The sequence below is a fragment of the Telopea speciosissima genome, chromosome 1, assembly GCF_018873765.1.
Source record: "Telopea speciosissima isolate NSW1024214 ecotype Mountain lineage chromosome 1, Tspe_v1, whole genome shotgun sequence".
Lineage (NCBI taxonomy): Eukaryota > Viridiplantae > Streptophyta > Magnoliopsida > Proteales > Proteaceae > Telopea > Telopea speciosissima.
The window spans coordinates 16,909,308-16,923,000 of record NC_057916.1 but is presented as its reverse complement, the minus strand read 5'-3'; the positions used below and the strand labels follow the sequence as shown (position 1 = coordinate 16,923,000).

The 13,693-nt window shown below is 38.7% G+C and overlaps 2 protein-coding genes across 2 annotated transcripts; one reads left to right on the top strand and one right to left on the bottom strand.

Moving 5' to 3' along the window:
- The first annotated feature begins 9,594 nt into the window (after positions 1-9,594).
- On the top strand, positions 9,595-10,283 carry LOC122658246. Its single transcript, XM_043853166.1, has one exon. It carries the CDS (start codon positions 9,609-9,611, stop codon positions 10,149-10,151), a length of 543 nt encoding a protein of 180 aa, XP_043709101.1. The 5' UTR covers positions 9,595-9,608; the 3' UTR covers positions 10,152-10,283.
- A 96-nt stretch (positions 10,284-10,379) lies between these two features.
- On the bottom strand, positions 10,380-13,294 carry LOC122658236 (putative HVA22-like protein g). The gene is made up of 7 exons (XM_043853155.1): positions 13,100-13,294; positions 12,851-12,949; positions 11,490-11,546; positions 11,345-11,408; positions 11,028-11,240; positions 10,483-10,746; positions 10,380-10,440 (listed from the first exon to the last, which is right to left on the bottom strand). The coding sequence occupies exons 1-7, from the start codon at positions 13,129-13,131 to the stop codon at positions 10,396-10,398; spliced, it is 774 nt and encodes a 257-aa protein (XP_043709090.1). The 5' UTR covers positions 13,132-13,294; the 3' UTR covers positions 10,380-10,395.
- Between the last annotated feature and the right edge of the window lie 399 nt (positions 13,295-13,693).

The following is a 13,693-nucleotide window of genomic DNA, read 5'->3' as shown; positions in this document are numbered from 1 at the left end:
GCCACCTCCATGTGCATGTACATTGTTCATTTGTTCCTGCCTCAGCTCTGTTTTATTAGTGATTATCATAGCAAATGATAAAGCACACATCAATTACTTTGATGTGATGGCAGACTTGTGGATAATGGGATAGGATTATGCATACTCCATTCTTGGTTTTACTGAAGAGATCAACTCTTATACACTGATTGGTCTGCAAATTTGAAGAAAGAAAAAGAGGCAAACAAGGGGCAGGGGTTGGTTTTGAAGATCTAGTGATGGAATTTCTTTCTTTCTGTGACATCACCTTGTCTAGAGGGAGAGAGAGAGAGTTACATGCGGTAAGAGACTCATCATAATGTAGCACAACTGCTTCCTCAGGCGGAAACAACAATGAGCATGCTTTTGGAACTTTGGATAATTATACTATTTGCTCTCATTCACAAGTGCTTCATATCGGATTTACATCGAGGCAGTGAAGCATAGGTAAACATAAATGTTTAAAATGTTTAATCGTTTTAAACCTCCACAAAGAAGTGTAAGGAGCATTACAGCAGCTCTGCTGCCAGCACTACCAAAATATGTCTTAACCTCCTACATGTGTGTGTGTGTGTGAGAGAGAGAGAGAGAGAGAGAGAGAGAGAACAGTGGATGTCTTTTCATCTTTACTCTTTAAACCCTCCATCTCCATGGGATTTCCTGCTTGGCTGTTTGCGGGTCTTTGCTCACATAAGCTGGAAATAATGGGCCTTGTTCGTAATGCAAGGCCCAAAATGAGGTACCTAAAAGAACATCTTATTAAGCCTCGTTTGTTTAAACCTTGAATTAAAATAAAATTTTCAAAGATAAAGTGAAGTGAAAAAAAAAAAAAAAAAAACGTTAATCTCATGCTTGATTGGTAGTGTTGTTGATGTAAAGTGATATGAAAACATGTGAGGTCCACAACATAAAGATTATAAAGTATTTTAATTGATATTATCTTTTTATGATCTTGGCAAAATTGATACATGCTACACCTACACGCCCACAGCGTGACATACTATGGAGAGGGGGGGAGGGTGGTGAGGATCCCCTACAATTCCTTGCCCGTTCATTTCTTACAATTCCTCTCATAGGGGATTGAATTGACTACCCTACCCCTTGCCCGAACACACTGCCTGGGTGGGGTCCACCTCCTCCAATTATAGGGACTTGGGAAATAGACCGGACAGAGAATTGCAGGAGATAATTTTCCAAAAGGATATATTGCACAAGAAAGGCGATATGGCATCTCGGGGCCTAACAATGATGAGCCAAGGATTTTACCAACTTAGACAATTGCTATCTGTTGTAATTTTACTTAAGTTGCCATTCGGTGAATGTGGGTTGTTCCATGTTATAGAGGACACAAACCCACTTCATTGGTGAAGCATTAGCCCCAACAACAAGGGAAAGTTCCTTAATTGAGTTCAAACTTCAAAGTGAAGAAACTTATACATGAACGTCACTAGATTCAAAACTTTGAAACTTCAAACTGCTTAATGTGATTTATTTCATGTTAAAATTTTACCTATGAGATGGGCGTAAGGTCCTCTTGTTGGTAAATATAACACTTTTAATTTTATACAAGATTATACAAGGTTGGATCAAGTTCTCGTACGGGTCTGAGCCTCACAGATGGAAACCAAGAGTAGATTCCATCTGTATGGCTCAGGCCACGAGAACCTGAGCTGCACTCAGATTATACCTCATGTAAGAGTAGGGTATTCAATTAAGTAATCTTTAAAGAAGGTTTAGGATTACATGATGACCCACAAATGCATATCCTCCTAAGGAATACAATTCTTGATCAAGACAACACACTATAGGGAATAAGCAACATCTCATTGACTACTCTTGTGCAAAGGAGAGAACAAAAAAAAAAACTCTATTCAAGCTAGGGTTCAAATACCCTACACATGAAGCGAGGAAAGGAGAAAGAGAGATTGATCAAGTTAAGGTCTCTCCCTTCTCTCCCTACTTGCTATTTTATTGTATAATTGCTAATAGAATCCTTATGTAAACTTGTCCAAGAGGTGGGATCTCTTGGGTAATCCACCAAAGTTTTCTTATGTAGCAAAACTTTTATATTTCAAATAAAGCTATTTACACATACACCCAAAAGTGTATTTAATATAAAATTTCCTCCACTTTATAATATCACATGATAGATCTACGATCATAGAATTAATTATTACCACCGCCTAGTCCATCGAAAGGTCGCATACTGAGAATCTGGACCGCCGATGGATATCAAATAATTTCAAAAACTTTCAAAAAATATTTTAAATCTTTTGTAAAAACAATTAATGTACATGCCACCAAGTCTAACATTGAAGTCTAATGATGAACAAAGAGTCTCTCTCTTGATATTTATTCTTGTACGAGAAGCGGATTCTTTATTGTGTATCTATTTTCACTTATAAGTAAATGGGAAAAAAAATATCTGAGTCTAAGAAGTACATTGGTCCTCCTCACATTCATTATTATATTGATTGTTTTAAGAAGAAAGAAACAACTATTTAAAACAAAACAATTGAGAGTACCTTGTTTGCAATATAATTTTAAAAAAAAATCAACTATTAGTACACCAAAACCCTTAATACCTAACTACAATAATAAGAATTTTTCAGATTCGAGAACCAATAGCAAACTATTAATGAGAATCTTATACTATTGACATTAATCCATTCAAGTACTTTCAAGAGATTCAGTTCAATATACAAAGATATATATAGATTCACAATTTTATTTTGGATCATCATTCTTGATAACACAGTGTGTGACAATCATGTGAACATTATAAGATATAAACTTAAGGACAATCAATTGTCCAATAATATCGTACACATTAATAATATTTATTAATTAAATTGAGTTTGATGAACAACATCAAATCCAACACCTCTATCTTCCACTCCTTGCCTTCACCGTCTTTGTATGTCTGAAGCCCTGTGCGGTTCACATGATCACTAAAGCTCTATTTTACCTAAAAAATAAAATAAAAAATCACATGGAGCAACCAAACCCATCCACACATTCTCATGCTAGCTGAACAGAGAAGAGAAGGGAGAAGGCCGAGAGATAGGTGTTTTCCTTCAACACCTATCGATAAAAGGCGATGGAGAGTTGAAGAAGGTAATAGTTCTCTTTTCCCTTCGTTCGAACAAGCGGTTGCAAGCAGTAGCTCATGATAGCAGAAGGGGCTTGGGACAGCAGCGGTGAGCTTAGCTAGGCACGATGCGAGCTTGGCAAGGACCTTCGCCAGCACACAAATGGATCTTCGAGTGGAGGTCCTGTGGTTTGGACCTCTCGAATGAATACTTTCTGCCTTAGTTTGAGCGAGAGATCGAGATAGCAAAGAGACAATCTATTGGGTAACAGTTTTTTATAAAAGCCACAAAATTGTAAAAACAACAAATAGTTGTTATGTCAAAAATGTTTTTCTAGGCATAAATTGTTAAAAAATTTGATTTTTGTTATCAAAAACACTTGAAACAAAATGGATTTATCAAACGGTTTTTCTGTGCCATTTGTGTGCTAGGAACATTATTGGCATAGAAACAATAGAAATAAAAAGTTGTCAAACGGTGTCTAAATCTCATAATGTTGACTTATAAATGGATCCACATCCTGTACTTCCATCTGCTGTACTTTCATCCTACTTCCACGATTTCTCAGCATGCCACGTGGCTTGACAGCCATCCAACGTCTAGAAATGAAACCATTCAAAAAAAATTCAAAATGCTTTCAAAACCGGATGAAACCTTTGAACCAAACCTTTAACCCCTAAACAACCCAACCCGACTGGCTCAAAGATGAAACGAGCAGCAGGAGAAGAAGGGTCTACTGGGTGAATCTCGCAACCTCCAAAGGATGAGCCGATGAACCCTAACTAAGTCGTCATATCGTCTCCGACGGAAGAGAGGACTTGAAACTTCCGGCGAACAAAATCAGAGAGGAACTTGGAAGATTACATTTTTTTTCTTCCTTTTTCAAAACAACGAAGCTGGCGACTATGATGGGGTTCTGGGAAGCAACAAGTCTGAGCCGAGGTCTAAGAGAAGCCCTCATCGTTTGCCAAGACCTTGACAACAATGGTGGAGGTTGAAGAACACCGTACGCAATCTTCAAATTGTTAATTAAAGAGAGATGAAGAGAACCCAAATAAAGTATGATGGAAACAACTGGGCAGAAACAAAACAAAAGCCTAAGAAATTTCAATAGAAAGTTGTGATCAGAAAAGATGAACAATTATCTGGATGAGGATGGAGAAAAAAAAGAGAACGAGAAGAAAATTCAACACATCAAAATTCAAAAAGGTAAAAAGCAGAAAAAGGAAATAGCTTAGATGGTAACTCAAGGAAACAGTAAAATGAGAAGAAAGAAAGAAAACCCAGATAAGAAAATTTGAGACGAATGGAAATGCAAGCAGAGAAGCACAGAAACAGATCCAAATGAGGCGAAACCGTGAAAATCTCTCAAGCCCCAACTACCCTGTTATGGCTGATGAACTAAACCCAGAATTCAAGAAACAAGAAAAAACTTGATGGAGATTTTATTTACAGTGTTCTGTATTTTGTTTCATCATCTACTTTGATTTTTGATTTTGTTCTTTCTTTTATCCATTTTACCCTATATGCACAAGTCTGAGGCGGTTTGCGGTAGACCCTTCTTCTTCTCCTGCTGCTGCTACTGCTCGTCTCATCTTTGATTTTGCATTTTTAATTCCTATTACAATCCAACAAACCAAGTGTGAATTCGCGTTTCGTTCGGTAAGAAATAAAGACTCTAGAGCTCTAATGGATTGAAGCCTGAGAATGGTTCAGGAATTAAACTCTTTCCAATGAGCCAGCAAGGTTATGCTGAATTTTCCTTCTGTTTATTATCGTCGGCCGAAGATGGAACCATTTTCCGTCTCAGTTTGGTAGCCAGATGATGGAGCGATGGAGAGGTTCTGCAACATCTTGTTTGAGGACTTTTCGTTCTAAATGAAATGGGGATGAGTGAAATGGAGATGGGTTTAGTTTGAGTGAAATCTGGTTCGATTAGTGGATTTGGTTAAGGGGTTTAAACCGTTTTAAAGAGGGTCTCTTCAGAATTTAAAATTTTTTTGATTTAATTCAATACCAGCCGTTGGATGGTAAAAAAGACAAGTGGCGTGCTGAGAAGTCGTGGAAGTAGGATGGAAGTACACCGATAGAAGTAGAAGAGGTGAATTCCTTATAAATAGGCTGGGTGAAATTACCCCCAAAAAAAAAAAAAAAAAAAAGAAGGTTGGGGCTTAAACAAAATTTGTTTTTTTTGGGGGAGAAACAACACTCATAAACAATTAAGCTTGTTAAGAAGGAAATAAAAAAATGTGAGTGTTAAATCAAAAAATCTTGGGTCGGTGGGTGTTGAGACAGGTTGACCATAGCTCAGCCGCGAGTGGTCCAATCAAAAGAGGCATAAATAAGCATGATTTAGGCATGCTTATCAGGAGTTCTAGATTTCACATCAAAGATGTATTCCGTACACGAGATTCTTGCCCATGGTTCGAATCGGTATCTTAATCGGTTTGGTGTATCGGATCGGATAGGTATATGTGGGGACAGATGATCTTGAGATCAGATCATGTCTTTGTACAAGTACTATCCAACGCCCACTAGGGTCAGTTAAATGGAATACACTCCTCTTATGGGTCTTATAGTGGATTCCATGTGATTGATCCTGGAGGGCCTTAGAGAGTACTTGTACAAAGACATGACCCGTGTTCAAAGATCTCAGGGGTAACAGCTATAACTAGAAGTTTCCATTTTTTTTTTTTTGAAAAAGATGTCAAATGGAAATAGAGTAAAAAAATATATATATTATTAAGAGAAAAGTTTCCTGCATGAGACATAGAGGCCACGCCTAGACACATTGGGACGCGGAAATGATTGCCCTCCCCCATGAATGGTGGACTTTTCACCCCCAATGTAACATATGTACTGTCATTGCCTGCCGCGCACGCATGGCCATTATGCTCCCATGCTGAGACTGGTTCCCCTATTATTATTATTATTATTTTTTCCAAATGGGAGAATTTACATTTTATTTGTCCTTATATTTGGCACTAAAACAAAACACTTCGTTACAGACGTAACATCCAAGAGTAGGGTGAAATTATCTCACGGCCAATTCCCCATATGGTGCTCCAACCGCTCAATTAGATTTTGGCAGTTAGTATAGACGTCTACGGTTGCGGTTGCGGCTTCTAGTTCCTTTGCTCTTTGCAATCTTTACTATTTGATTCTCTTTAACATAGCTCTCATCATAGCTCTCATAATACTAAAACTCTTAGATTTAAGTGGCCCATGGTATTTAGATTTTTTTTGGGTAGAAAACAAGGCTATTAATTCAAGCGCGCCCAACATCAAACAAAAGAAAATAAGATACATAACATAAATAGAGAACATGTTAAATGCGAGATATGGACATATAGTATCTAAAACCACGGAGTAGAAATTAATCCGATCTCACATGCCTTTGACAAGGTCATCCAGGCTAGGGTTTGGTATTTATATAGAGTCTAGTTATTAATGTTTTCTATAATTATGAATGGATAGGTTGGGAATTGATTAACAGACAATGGTTCTTAGCCGCCCATAAGAATTAATTTGTACAAAAAAAAAAACACATTAAAGGGAAATGATGCATTATTCATTGTCAAAGAAGAAGATTAAATAACAATGGAACATGGAGGAATTAAGACGCAGTTCCAGTAACCTTGGTGCTCAAATCCTCTTTGAAAAAGAACAAGAGATAAATAGATGCCAATCGCTTTCAATTTCAAATGAGCATAATACACGCCTCTCATCAATGTTTAAGAAACGACACAGTTTATCTCTCGTAGTCACTCAGACCTTCATTGAGCAACTTCCATAAGAAAATCCAAAACTTAGGATGCATGTTATACTTCCACAATAAAGACCACGCATTAAAAGTAGGATTATCTCTGGGGTAGATCCTATATTGCTTCTTATCTAGCAGATGGATGAGCTAACAACAAGAACCAAGCAACGGTTTTAGTTGTTAAAGAACCATTTTTATTAGAATGAACTAAAGAGGGTTATTGTTGCGTTAGGAAACCTCTATCCGGTCTGCTCGTGGATGAGCCTGCAAAAACTGGGTTAGCAAAAGAGAGCCGATGTGGCTCTGATCGAGGACTCTCTGATGCTTAAGTGAGATCTCCGTTTAGCAGCTATTCAACTTAGTAAAAAATCGATCCTTTGTTCAGGGTACATACCTGGGTATTTATAGAGCAATCCTGGTGATGAGGACGAGTCCTCGTATGGTAAGAGTCCTGTTTGGATAGGGAGACCTCTCAGCAGAGTTATAGTAGGGAAGTGACTCCATGTTTGGTAAGAGTCTTTATTTGAGTGTGATACAATTACGCTGATTGTTAACCACCTGATCTGTTGACTCAACTTCTCCCAAGAATATAGGGATTCGCTTATGTGGCTCTGCGACTTGCGAGATTTGCGGTTATCGCTTCGGCTCATGACTCGGTCACGGACATCCGACCCTTGTGCCTCGGATGTCTTGGCGCTCTGGCATACAAACAACGGTAGGCGACCTACATCTAAGCGTATAGGGCTCGACCTTATGCCCGGGCTAATAGGACTCGGCCTAGCTACTGAGTTTACAAGGCTCGGCTTGGCATTTGAGCTTGAGAGACTCGAACCGTCATCCGAGCTTATAGGGCTCGACCTTGTGGTGATTCGGCTTGTCCGATATTTGTGGGTTATCTCCACCACTCGGATGTTGGTGCTTTTCCAGGAGACTTGTCTGACCCAACATGGTTAACGCTTGGTTCTCTCGGACCAGGTTCTTCCATCTAGTTCCGGGTCTACCATGTGTCACCCTTTGATTGGTGATCATTTTTATGGTTCATCAATTATAATTCATGGTGTCGGAATGGGTATCGGCCAATTCCAAAACTGATACAATTTTGACATATATCGGCCAATATTGATCAGGTATCGATCGAGTCAATAAAAAATTCAAAAAGACAATATTTTTAATCGATACCAACGATATGTATCAATATCAGTCACATCCGATATCGATATTAATATGGTTCAACTGATCCAACCGATCCAATATCAATATATAAAACTGCTAATCCAATACCAATACATAAAACCATGATCTAAATGGACCCTTTGATCACTTCTTATATTTATCCCTAAAATTTCAGTCATATTCTCCAAAGTTTAAGTTTGTCAAATGGAAAAACATAAAGTACTGAAAAATAGAAACTATCAACGGACTACAATGTGGTGCAAATTTGACACATGAAGAATTCAAATCATTTCATTTCATAAACATCCAAAGATAAGAATTTCTAGATTACTTTTCCATGTGATTTTTTTTGTTTTGTTTTGTTTGGACAAGTTACTCTTCCATGTGGTTAAGTCTACTTCTGGCTACGCTTGAACCGTTTCACAAAAAAGCCCATAATCATTTGGAAAAGTCTCGTAGGCTTCCGTGGCCACTGCCCTTTTCTGGTATTGGCGTCGTTGAGAAGATTCCGCGCAAAATAAACGCGTGAAGTGGGGCCCACCCATACACACAAAAAGCTTACATGCTGCCACGTCACTCGATCACCAGATGCCCCATTCCCGAACCGGGACCCGGGTGGTCCCCACAGTCCAAACACTATCATTATCACGATTATCATCATCCCCAATACATCAACGAAACCCTTTTTTGGTAAATATACATCAACGAAACTAAGGGAGGGGGAACAGAGAGAAAGATAGACTCTGACAACATTTTTCCCACGTGGCTTTTAAGCACTATTTAAACTAGACTAAAAGCACCGGATCCATTCCTTAATCCTTATTCCTCCATTCTTAACTTGACCTTCTTGTGGATTAATTACAACCATTGATTTTTGTACCCCACGTCCATTGGATGCGATTCGTATGGTCCTTATTAACTCATTTTCATTGGTAGTAAGTGTGTACTGCTACCATCACAATCAGAATAAGCTTCGAAAGCAATTTCAAAATATTAATAAACAGCATGAACCAAGCAAGAGTAATGAGACAATGACCCCTACCCTCCAATAATTGCCAAAGACCTAACAAAAACAAAGAAAGCTTAATACACAGAATCACCTCCAGTTGGCTGCCCGGTCTAGTTTCCCAGTTCTTCTAGGGGGCTGAAATGACTTCTCTATCCATACCCAAACACTCTGCCCGGATGGAGTACACCATCCCCTATTAGAAGAACTGGAGAACTGGATCGATCAGCAAATTGGAGGAAATAATTTCCCACAGGTAGACGTCATGGTTTTTATGCACGGTATCGGGCAATCAGATACCGATGCCGGCTCAAACCATGATAGAGGTAGCCACGGTTGGAGATTTGGAAGAAGGGGGTGGGGGACAGAGAGAGAGAAACCAACGGCTCTGATCTTCTCCGTCGGTGAGATATTCTACACTATACGAGAGAGGAGACCTGATCAGAGAGACCGATTAAGTTTGGAGTTCCAAGTCGTTCAACCCCATTTAACCTAGAATTCCTCCTAATCTTGTTGAGCCAAAGAATTCCTCCTAATTCTCTTTTGTTATTCTACTATGCCTCCCGCTGCTTTGATGGGTACGACCATGCCGGAGCCTATTCTTCGACGGAGAAACTCTATATCTTCTTCTGTAATTCCTGCAAAGCTCAATCTTTCTTCAAACGATGATGAGAACTTGAACTTCCCCATCGTTGACGGTGGAAGAAAAGTCCTGCATGCTGTTGACGATCTGGAGCTTGTCTCATTCCGATCGAAGACGAATTACACATCTTTGAAGGATCTCCTGCCATCATCGCCCGCAGCTGGTGTCCAGTCTCCCAGGGCTGTTCCAGGTGCTGAGTCCGGCTATGAGATCTGCATCAGAAATCGCCTTGTTAAGCAAGCGGCTTGGGCTTATCTACAGCCTAAGTCTGTGACGCCTGGCTCTTCTGGTCGACATTTCTTCCAAAGGATTTGGGACGGATTCTCCAGTGATTACTTGAGGAATTCGGTCAATGACTGCCTTGGGTTCTTAAATCGGCAAGTTTTTTCGAAGATTGCATGTATGTTCGGTCAGTTGCTCGGATTGATTTGCGTCGGGAGAAACAAGGGACGGTAGCAGTGATTGCATCACTTGATGGTAACTCCGACTGTTACGAACTTGTGCAGTTTGACAGAATAGATTCCTTTTTGCGAATGTAAATAATATCTCACTTTTTTTATCTTCTGCTTTTCATTGAGACTTGAGAGAGAGAGAGAGGTTGCAAAGGTTGCAAAAGAATTAACTAAAATTTCAATTGGGGGAGAATTTTCAATCATATCACGAATTCACAATCGATGATTTTTGTTTTTCTGTTTTGGGTTCATTGGTGTGGACGGGATTGAGAACGCCGTTGTCTAATCCGGCCTGCACGTAATGTTTCGATCAATTCGGCTTCTTCAGTGGCTGGAGGAGGATCTGTTCGATCATCGGATGCCGATATGTTTGTATCCGTATCCATCATAGTAGCTACTAATGATATTTCGCTGGGAAGTTGCTCTTGAACAACATCAGATTTCGGTAATTGGGACTCAAAGCGTTTCATCGATGACAATGGCGGCGCTGAGGGTGACCACGGCCACTTCTTACTTGACTGCTGAGTGGACTTCTTCTCGGTCTGTCGCTGTCGTCTGCTGGAGTCCGGTGGTGAATTGAGAAGTTGCTGGTCGATCTTCTGCAGGGTTCAACACCAAAATTCAGAAGAAATTGGTGGTATGAGCAGGGATCAATTGAATGCACATGGGTTTGAACATAGAAAATTTGGATGATTTGTTTGATGGACTGAATGCACATAACTCATGTACTTAAAAACTCTTTTAACAAACAGTGGATGCATAGGTGATGTGTGGATGATGAACATACAAGGTTTGATTGATAGATCTCCATCTTTATGATTGTGATCGTTCATTCTCTGTTTTGTATGTAATGTTTAAAATCCAACTATCATGTTTATACCTGCAAGCTGGGGCCTTCAGCATTTGAAGATTGAGAAGCGAAATACTGGAGAAGTTGGAAGAATGTGGTCTGTCCATAATCGGCACAGTTCTGCCAATGAAACATGGCCAAATCCCAGGCTCGAGCCCTCAGTTCCAGCAACTTTCTTTCGATATCTGTCTCATGCTTTGCAACATATGGTCGAAACAATGCTTCATAAACAAAGCTTGTTCCCTAAATTCACAGTTAAGCAAGCTCTTGGTATTAGGACATCATCAGATCTTTTGAAAAGGAGGGTTGGGGGGTTACAACAGTGAAGGTATCTATGGGAATCTCACCTTGGTTTTTGGGTACCATAAGTAGATGAACAAGACAACCTTCATTTCACCATACATGGGTAACCTTCACAAGGATTAGCATAAAGCCCATTATAAGAACTTGATACTTCTCAATATCTACAAATTCATAGAGTGCTCTGCATACCATGAGACAAAGACATCCCCAACCCTCTCGAATACTGTCATTAGTGCGACAATGATCCTGTAAAGTCCACACTTATGAATCATTCAACAATGTAATTGGAACTATAATGCCCTATATTCATGCCATTCATTCAGAAAATTAACACATAAACCATAGAATGCAACTGTTGTTCTTCCATTTCAATCAATCAGAATTGGTATTCTGATTGTGTTCATCAGGAGACTTTCAATTGGAAGCAGCATTGCATGCAGGAGATACGAATGAAATAGTAACATATTGGTGAGAGGTTTGTGACCCCAGTTTGGGAGTCTCACGGCCTGCAGAGTGGGGTTTCTGCTACTCCATCCAACTGGTATTTATGAACTAAAGTTAACCACATTTCCAGAATTTTGAGTGACTTGATGTTCTCACCCTTTCAGACGGAATCTATGAGCATCCAATAAAATTTATCTTTCCTCTGTTTGTTGCTTAGTAATCACTTGATAAATCAAGGATAGTATCAAAATCAGTCTCTTACCCTTTTAGTCTAACACATCTTTTTCCGAATGAGCACAAATATTACTGTTTCATGTGTACTCAAAAAATGTGCAAGACAATGACAAGCATTGACACAATCGGGTGTGAAATGATCAGCATACCCCTTCCTTTCTATGGGGGCGGGTCGGTCATTTTAAGCCCGGTTGGTGGCGTTCCTTTTACCTAATTTTTAATAATGATATAATGATAAGTCACTTTCAAATTCTTTTGAGAATCCTTTTATACCCTTAACCTTAAAGAACTTTTGGGAATAGAAAAAGGGGCAATTAAAAGATGTCAAATTCTAAATACACTATAGAGGTGTTATTTAGACAGTTCCATTAATAAATTAAATGTTTTATGTAACTACTGAAGCATATTCTGATTTTGGATTCTTTCAAGTTTGTAGTTTCCTAAAACCTGAATTTTAAATGGAGAGAGTATTATATATAGTCTTCATAGCATGTAATAGTTTATCATGAAGTTTGGAAGCAAAGATGATTACTTTCTTTTTGGATATATATAATTGAACCAAATCATGAGTAATTGAGTGAAGCTAACTCATAAATGCATGCAAATCAATTCATGAGTTGACTCAGTGAGTAGAATCAGTTGAGTCAACTCAGCTGAGTCTGGGTTGAACAATAGAATCAAAACTTCAAAATTCAAAGCACCTTCAAAAGCCGCATATCACTCTAACAACAAACTTTCGATATTGTGGAGAGCGGGAGAGGTGAACTAAATTACTTTAGATAACTATTTAAAAAGGAATCGAAAGAAATCCATAATAGCTGAAATGGTTAACAATTTTTTTTCTCACTATTTTCTCGAAAGGTTTTTGTTACCAATATTGACACCAAAACCGGAGTTGATCAATCTCGACTCTGTTCTTCTCCACAGTTTTGTAGCACTCGAACGCAGGAACTGCGTATCCGAAAAGCATCCTGATATCCAAAAATGTGTATGCGAACCCCAAAATCCAACAAATCAACATAAATTTCTAATTTCTTAGACAGAAATTTAAGAAATAAAATGAAGAACTTCAAAACAAAAGATTAGAATTAAATTAATGGAAGAGAAGAATCAATACATACACAAGACCTCTATTTATTAGATCCCCCAACATCTTAACCTCTTCGCATCAGCGTCCACAAAACGCCCTGTAAAACAGAGATAAAATTTTCAAATTTACAGCTTCTTCATTCTTCACACCTCCATTTGTTTCAGGGAAGCTATGATGAGGAAACTTTCAAGCGACTTGTTTTCCACGTACATTCCTCCCTAAACACGAAATCTCTGGATAAAGCATGAGAAAGAAAAATTATATAATAGTACCTATTCTGTCGAAGAAACAACAATACCAAATTGAAGACGAATGAAGAAGATCTCGATCGAACTTCGAAGAATTCTACAGTTCCCACAGAAACAAACCTTTGTTCGACGAATTTAATCCCCCCTGCAACCACGAGGAATCAGATTAAAACATTAAAAACAGTAAAAATTAAGATAATCAAGTAAAGTATTCACTTTGTAATGGATCTTTTCTTTAACCTCCTGTGGTGGATCTCCAATTCTGAAATTTGGAGTAAAGAGGTAGATAAAGAGAGGAAGTGAGGAATTTGCAGAAACTTGAAACCAAAGAAGAAAGGAAGTTCGCATGGAATATTATATAGGGGAGAGAGAACAAC

What these genes read in the sequence shown, in the direction of transcription:
- LOC122658236 (XM_043853155.1), bottom strand. Translation starts at nt 13,131, where the DNA reads ATGTTGGGGGATCTAATAAATAGAGGTCTTGT. An exon ending in CGGTTTTGGTGTCAATATTG is followed by an intron (nt 11,547 to 12,850) that starts GTAACAAAAACC and finishes TGGACTTTACAG; the next exon opens with GATCATTGTCGCACTAATGA. An exon ending in TATGGTACCCAAAAACCAAG is followed by an intron (nt 11,241 to 11,344) that starts GTGAGATTCCCA and finishes CTGTGAATTTAG; the next exon opens with GGAACAAGCTTTGTTTATGA.
- LOC122658246 (XM_043853166.1), top strand. Translation starts at nt 9,609, where the DNA reads ATGCCTCCCGCTGCTTTGATGGGTACGACCATGCCGGAGCCTATTCTT.